At 65.4% G+C, this 7,992-nt stretch overlaps 1 protein-coding gene across 1 annotated transcript in view; it reads right to left on the reverse strand.

Moving 5' to 3' along the window:
- NTN1 (netrin 1) overlaps positions 1-6,047 on the reverse strand; it is a 116,891-nt gene extending 110,844 nt beyond the window's left edge. Inside the window, 2 exon segments of the mRNA XM_063352375.1 lie at positions 4,660-4,684; positions 4,686-6,047. Coding sequence (XP_063208445.1) covers positions 4,660-4,684; positions 4,686-5,717 — 1,057 coding nt within the window. The 5' untranslated portion in view covers positions 5,718-6,047.
- Between the last annotated feature and the right edge of the window lie 1,945 nt (positions 6,048-7,992).

The following is a 7,992-nucleotide window of genomic DNA, read 5'->3' on the forward strand; positions in this document are numbered from 1 at the left end:
ACCGCTGACGTCAGGCAGACCTGCAGGTGCCGGGCGCATCTCCCGGCCCCGCGGGGAACGGGCTGCGGAGCACCGGAGCCGGCACTGGGAACCAAGTCCGGAGGTTGTTCCCAAAGTGCCTGTCAGCGGGCTGCAGCCTGGGTTTGTCTGGTAGCGCTTTCTCCGGCCAAGGCAAACGCAAAGGTATTTTATACAAACTAAAGGGAATATTCAAAGCCCGTGTTCATTTCCAGCACTCAAAATAACGCCGCGGATCGTGAGAAATTGTGCAATGGTGTCGATTGCACTTTATTGATGTCGCTAAATCTGGTCCAAGCCCTGCCTGCGCTTTCATGCGTCTACACGAGCTCACCAGCAGTTAAGCTCTGACATTTTAGTTCAGGCCCTTTCCAGCTGCAGACTCCTCTCGCTGGGGAGCTGGAAGCTTCATCGGGACAACCTGGGTTGGAGACGTGGGGCTTGGGCTGGACCAACGCTGAGCAAACGGAGCCGGCCCGACGGCGCTGGAGGGAGGGAGGATGGAGAACAGACCTCCGAGCTTGTCTCTGAGCTGTGTCCTCCCTGGAGCATGTTAGCTCCCAGGCGCCCGGCCAAAGCCGGGCTGTAAGGCCAAGCTCTACGTGGATGAGTTATTTGCCAGGTAAAGTTGATGGGAACCTGGATCTGTGAAAAGCTCTGCTGGCCGGGCTCCTTCTGCAGGAGCAGGTCCCTGGAGAACATCTCCTTGGGCCTGGCCATGTCCTCTCCTTGTGCGGTGCCCGGGCTCTCACAGGCAGCAAGAAGTGATAAAGAAAAATTAGATCTGGCTGGCGAGAAACGTTCCCGTGGGAAATTTTGACTTTTTGTCAGAAACTCCAACGTGTGTCTTTTTCAGCCCCAAATAAGCATGAATAGGAACAAAGATTCGGTTTTGGCAGGGGGAATGGGCTTACCAAAGAGAACACCCAAATTTTTAAGCAAAGCAGACACATTCTATCATTTTTCTCCCTGATTGAAAAAAAAAAAAAAAAAACAAACCAAAACACCGCAATTTTCCAGAAAAAAAAAAAAAAGTAAATTCAGTGAAAAAAATTGCAATCGGTTCTGAAACTACTGCCTGGGGCAAATTCAGCTAATTTGGCTAATTCACACATTGCCTCACCGCTGGCGCTCGGGAGGGTTTGGTTTCCCTCTCAAGAGGTTGGAGATGCCTCCAGCGCGCAGCCAGCAGCATCGCCACCAGCTCCACGCTCATCCCCTGCCTCTGCCGGGCCAAGGCAGGATCCGGAGCCCTCAGGTCACCGCAAAGCCTGATTTTCCCTCTGGATTTAGAAGAGAAACCAGGGTGGGCTGATGGTCATGAGCAAGTGGGTGGGAGCTGAATAGGGTTATTGTGATCTTTATCTAGGGGGATTATTCCAGGCAGCGTGGGCTTGGCAGGGCAACGCAGTTGTTTGGCCGTGGTTGGTTGCGCGGGCTGATAGGTACGGCCCCAGGGAACGTTGCAGCAGAAACGGGCTCAGGAAAATTATTTTACGGTAGCTTCGGCCTCGGAAAACATTCACTTCCCAGCAAAGTCGGCGGAAAAGGAAAAAACTATGCGATTTTTGTTTGCAGAAGTCTGACACGGCTAGGGTTGCGCGCGGTCTGAAATGCAAAGCCTGGCACAAAAGTTGCACATTTTACTGGAAACTGGGAACTTGTTTCCTTTTTATTGGAAATAAATTGGAAGGGAGAAGGGCGGTAAGTGCATGGGGCCAGCATAATAACTGGACAGAGGCATTTTCAGGAGCATTTCAGGATCCTGCAGAATAGACCAAGGGCCCAATAGCACCCTGAGATCGCACCAAATTTTACGGCGTCGCTGATAGCGGTAACTCCTCCTGCACGCAGGGAACTCGTCCCTGCCTGCGAGACGGGGACGGAGGCCTGGGGGGAGCCGAGCCCCTCCTGCTCCCCTGGACCAGCTGCTGAGGAACAGGCAGCGCTGGGCGCGCACGGGGGAGGCGATGGGAAATAATCAAGACGGGGATAACAATCAAGACCCCGATCTCTGCCGGCCAGAGGGACCCCGCCGGGAGAGAAGAACCCCAAACCCTGTGATAAAGCCCCGGCTGGGCGCTGTGGGCACATCCGAGCGGCACCCACCGCCTTCCCCGCTCCCCGCCGCTTCCTCCCCGCGCCGCTGCCGCCCCCGGGGCCGCGCCCGCTCCGCCCCGACTGAGCCGCAGCCCGGCGGGGAGCGGAGGCTCCGGGCTGAGGCAGAGCATCGCCGCCCGCTGCCGGGACTCCCGCACCTTCCCCCGCCGCCGCCACCGCCTGTGTTCCCGGGGGCCACTGGGCTGCGGGACCCCTCTCCCCGCCGGATAACCCAGGCTCGGCCGTGCCTCGGTGTTGAAGGCGCCGGCGAAAAAATTGCACCCTCTGCAAGCGACACATCTGATTGTGATTTGGGGGGGTGGGGGGAAAGAAAGGAGGAGAAGGGGAAAAAAAAAAAGGAGAAGAAAAAAAAGGAAAAAAAAACCCACCAAGCCTGGCCCTCGGCGAGGATTTTTTTTTTCCTATCGTCGGAGCTGCAAATATTTTGGAAGACGGGGCCGTGTTTTCCGTATAAACAAGGCGGCGGCGGCGGGCGGCGGGGACGCGCTCCGCGGGGCCGGGGGTCCCGGCGCGCAGAGCCGAGCCGAGCCGAGCCGAGCCCGGGGCGCATCCCGGGTCCCCCCCAGCCACCGGCGCACGGTCCCAGGGGCTGGCACCGGCCCCCTAAACCGCGGCGAGGCGGGGACCGGCAGCGCACCGGGATGCCGCTGGGGAGCCCGGGGTGGGAGGTCGGGGGGAGCCGTCGGCAGGATGTGCGGACGCTCAAGGACACCCCAAACCCTTCACCCTTGGCCACCCCAGGCAGAGGCGAGAGACCCCCCTTCTCCCTCCGGGGACAGCCTGGACGCTGGGGCTCGCTTACAGCCAGGACGGCGCGGGTTTCTCGCCCGAGACGGAGCGAACCGGCTGCTCCCCTGTTCTCATTTGGCCTTGGGGCTCGTTCAAGTCCCCGCCGTCCGGCCACCGCTCCCCCGGGGCCGCCCGCCCCCCCTGAGGATGCAGCGACGGGAGCCGCCGGCTTTGCCGAGCCCTCCCCAGCGCCCGGCCGCCTTCTCCCTGCGGGGAGGACCGGGGCCCGTCCCCGTCCCGTCCGGGCGCAGAGCCTCTCGGGCGAGCTGGAGGCTTTGCGGCGGACCTCTGAGCCGGTGCCCCGGGGAAGGGAACAGGGCTCCCGGCGAGCTCCGGGGTCCCCGGACCGGACCCCGCTCCGTGCGCTGCCAGACCCCCGGTCGGGGGCTGCCCGGGCCGGGAGACCCTTCCCAGGCAGCCAGGGCTCCTCAGCGCTTCTCCGGACACGAACGGTGTTTTCCCGGTCTCCTGAATGTCCTTTCTCCCCACTCCTGAGGTCCTTGGTGTGCCCCCGAGTCTCCCGCTGTCCCCTGCTGTCCCCTGCAGAGTCCCCCGCTGCACCGCGTCCTCTGATCCCGCGTCCCTCCGTGTCCCCTGCCCCGCTCTCCCGGGTGCCTGCGGTGTCCCCCGTCCCATTCCACCGTCGCTCTCGGTATCCCCTGCCCTAAATTCCTGTTCCTCGCCGTCCCCTGTCCGGTGCTCCCCAGCTCCCCGTGTCCCCTGCTCTGCACCTCGGCGTCCCTCGGTGTTGTCACCAGCGCGCTGCCGGGCGCCTCGGTGTCCCCATTCCCTGCTCTTCCAAATGCCTTCACATTCCCTGCTCTGCCCTTCTGGGTCACTCTGTGTCCCCTCCTTTGCCCTACACTCCCGCGTATCTCAGTGTCGTTCCTCTGTCCTGCTCTCCATCTCCCTGCGTGTGCCTATCCCGCTCCCTGTGTCCCTGGATGTCCCCGCGCTGCTCGCCATGTCCCTGGATGTCCCCATGCCTTTCTCTCCCCCTCCCTTGCCGAGTCCTGGATGTCCCCATGCCTTTTGCTCCCCGTCCCTTGCCGAGTCCTGGATGTCCCCATGCCTTTCGCTCCCCGTCTCTGAAGGTCCTTTGTCGGGTCCTGGGTGTCCCCAAGCCTTTTTGCTCCTTGTCCCTTGCCGAGTCCTGGACGTCCCCCTGCCTTTCTCTCCCCGTCCCTTTCCGAGTCCTGGATGTTCCCATGCCTTTCACTCTCTGTCCTGAAGGTCCCTTGCCGGGTCCTGGATGTCCCTCTGCCTTTCGATCCCTGTTCCTTGCCGGGTCCTGTATGTCCCGAAGCCTTTTCTCTCCCCGTCCCTGAAGGTCCCTTGCCGAGTCGTGGATGTTCCCAAGCCTTTCGTTCTCTGTCCCCTGCAGGGTCCTGGATGACCCCAAACTTTTTGCTCTCCGTCCCTGAAGATCCCTTGCCGGGTCCTGGATGTCCTTCTGCCTTTCGATCCCTGTCCCTTGCCGGATCCTGGATGTCCCCATGCCTTTCGCTCCCTGTCCCTTGCCGGGTCCTGTATGTCCGGAAGCCTTTTCCCTCCCCGTCCCTGAAGGTCCCTTGCCGGGTCCTGGATGACCCCGAGCCTTTCGCTCCCCGTCCCCTGACGGGTCCTTCGCTCTCCCCTCCCTCTCCCTGTCCTTCCGGGGACTTCCGCGCCCTCTCCCCATCCTTCCCCCCGCCTCTGCCGGAGTGTCCGTGCCCGCGGCGTGGGACTCACCCACGCACTCGTTGGCCTCCCGGGCGGGTCGCTCTCTGCCAGGGCCGGTCGTAGTGGAAGGGCTTGCAGCGGTCGCACTCGGGGCCGGCCGTGTTGTGCTTGCAGTCGCACACCAAGCTGTCGTCGCGGTCCGGACGCAGCGCAGCCGCGCCCCCCCCCAACCCCCCCCCGAAACGTAACGCGTGGCCGTTGCACTTGCACCGCCCGCCGACCTGCAAGTCGGAGACGGCGTAGAAGTAGGAATCGCGGGCCAGCTCGGAGTCGTCCTCGCTCTCGTCGCCGAAGGTGTGGAGGCGGCTGAAGGTGACCCTGATGTCGGTGGCCGTCACCCAGTCCTGCAGGACGGGCGAGTTGTCGAAGTCGTGGGCGGTGGGGCGGCCGTCCAGGGTGCTGAAGGCGATGAGGCCGCCGGAGAGGGGCCGCACGTCGGTGTGCGAGTCGGTGCAGACCGCCTCCTGCTCGTTCTGCTTGGTGATGGCGGCGCGGCTGGGCTTGTTGTACATCTTGCGGCACTGCGTGGAGTAGAACTGGAAGGGCACCCAGGTCTTGCCGTAGTCCATGGACTTGTGGATGGCCATGGACTCCGGGCGCGGCGAGCAGAACTGCAGGCTGACGTAGGTCACCTCGAATTTCTTGCCCAGGGAGAGGGTGAGGGTGACGTTATGGGGGTACTGGACGTAGCTGTCGGACTGCCAGCAGGTCAGGTTGTGCGGGTTGTTGAGGTCGGTGAGGAAGGAGGGCGGGTGGGCGCGCTTGGGGTCGGAGGCGTTGCAGAGGTGGCAGGAGCGGATCTGCTCCTCGCCCTTCTCCGTCACCACGCAGTACCGCGACGGCGGCTTCCCGCAGGTGCTCGACACCTTCACCTCCTTCCCGAAGGCCGAGTTGACGAAGTCGGGGATGCAGCGGCGGGGCAGCCCGTGCTCGTCGTAGCAGGGGTCGGGCTGAGCCGTCTGCACGGCGAACATGCTCACGCCGTGGTAGCCCCCGCGCAGGGGCTGCGCCAGCCACGCCGCCGCCAGCAGCAGGGCCAGCGGCGCCTCCGCGCCCCTCCGCGGCATCCTGCGCAACCTCGGCGCGGCCTGGGGGGAGCGCAGGGAGGGAGGGAGGGAGGGAGGGACGGGAGCCGCCGCTCTAGCGCGCAGCTCCGCGGGGCGACTTAGCCGACGGACGCGGTGCCGGCGGCTCAGGGAGCGCGGAGCATCGCCCGCCCCGCGGCCAGCCCCGCGGAGAAAGGGGAGACGGCGGCGGCGGCGGCACCACAAAAGTGGGGCTGGCGGCGGGGCTGGGTCCCGCCTGCCTCCCGCCCCGGCTCTCGCACGGAGAATGACTGGCGGTCCCAGCCCCCGCCGCGTTTGAGGTCATGCTAAAGGAGTGACATCGCGCTCAAGGAACAGAACAACGACATCCACTGGCGGCTCAGCCAGAGACACGCACAGGCCTCGGGGAGGGCGGGGGGGGGGGATGGGAGAGGGACGGAGCCCGCCCCGACACCGCGGCGATGGGCGCCAGCGCCGCCGCGGGGCTCCCGAGCCGCCCCGAGGAGCCGGGGAAGGGCTCTCCTTCTCCCCGCCCCGCCCCGCTGTGGCCCGACGGGGCTGGGGGAGCCCGGGGCTGTCCCCAGCATCGGGAGATGCTCCGTGGGCATGGGGCGGGGAGAGGGAGCGAGCGGCCGGGACGAGGCCCCCCCCCCCCTCGCCTACCTGCGGGGACACCGAGAAGGTCAGGATCGGACCCTCACCCAAATGGTCGCTGCTGGCCTCCCCTCCTCTAACCAGGCCAGATCGGGCCTGACCCCCTCAGCTGGGTTGGGAGGGGGGGTCCAGGGCAGAGTCACCGTCCGGGCCCGGAGCCCCCCTGAGCACCGGCCCGGCCCGAGGGTGCTCCCGGCGGGTGTCGGCCCGGAGCCTTCTCCCCTGGGAAAGAAAACCCGATGCGGGGATGTTTAACTGGGGGGAAATCTCGAGACCTTGAGCACGACACGGGAACTAAAGGGCCTGGTGACCCCCGGCAGGTTGTCTTAGGGGGCTGATCTGGGCGAAGGGGTGGTTTCCCCGGCACAGCCCGGGCACACGGTTTGCAACTTGTCGGTTTGCAGTTTGTCGCCTCTCCCCTTAAAGCGAGGACGGGGTTAAAGGGCGGTACTTGTCCCGCACCGGGCCGTGCCCCAGCCCCGGGCTCCCCTTCCCGGTGCCGGCCGGGCCGCCCCCCGACGGCCGCCCTCCCTCGGCGTCCGCTCCGGCTCGGCCCTTCCCCGGGTCGTCCCGGCCGGGAACACCCCGACGTGCCGGCCCCGGGGGACGCTACCGAGATCCCGAAGAGAAGGTCCCGGGAGGGAGCGGAGGGGTTTCCCTCCTGCGGCTGCCGGCCGCCCTGCTCGCCCCCCTTCCCTCCCTCCTTCATTAAAAGGGCACTTTTATTTTTCCAACGGAGGTGCCCTCTCCCGGAGCGCTGCCCACGCCGTGTCACTCAAGCGGCCGGGCCCTGGCACGGCGGTGCCGTCCCCTCCCCGGCGACCCCCGGCGGGGCGGCCCGAGGGGACGGGGGCTGCCCGGGCAGCGGCGAGCCCCGGGCCGGCCTCCGCCCCCTCCCCTCCGCCCGCCCCTCTCCCCGCTTTGAATTCCTTGCCACCGAGCTGAATAAAAGTGGTTGTTGTAAATTGAATTAGTGCCTGATTAATCTGCTCCCGGGCCTGCTAGCCCAGCGGGGCGTCTTTGGCAATGCAACCGCCTTCCCTGCAGGGCAGCGGGGCTCCGCAGCCTCCCTGCCCCCATCGCTCCCCCCGGATCCCCCCCATCCACACCCCCCCACCCTCACCCCCCCCAGCCCCGCCGCTGCCGGGATTTGTTAACTCTTCCCCCGGGAAACAGCCCTTCCGACCCGTTCCCGAAGGCCGGAGGAAGAGGGATGGGTGGGTGTGAGGATGCTGTCGGCCGGGGACTGGGGGGGTCCCAGTCCTGCTGGTCCCACGCAGTCCGGCACACCCGGTCACACACAGGCACAGTCCCGGTGGATCCCGGTCCCGAAGAGATTTTACTTCCCGCTCTTAAATTGCAGCCCGATTTGCAGGATGGGAGGGGGGGTGGTGGTGGGGGGGTGTTTCCGGTGATACCTGGAGGGGCTCTAAGGAGGGAGGGGGCGGAATTCAGTTCCGAGCCTGCCCAGTTGACGCCCGCCGGAGGTACCGCCGTGGCCGGTGCATCTGGCGAGCCCCCGGCGACCCCAGGTCCGCTTTGCCCAGCCAGGCGCCCCAAATCCGGACCCGTGACCCCCCCGGGTGCCTGCTGTGACCATCCCCACTCGTCGTGTCTCAGCCCCGGCTCTGCCCACCCGGTG

This window comes from Chroicocephalus ridibundus, chromosome 14 (genome assembly GCF_963924245.1).
Source record: "Chroicocephalus ridibundus chromosome 14, bChrRid1.1, whole genome shotgun sequence".
NCBI lineage: Eukaryota > Metazoa > Chordata > Aves > Charadriiformes > Laridae > Chroicocephalus > Chroicocephalus ridibundus.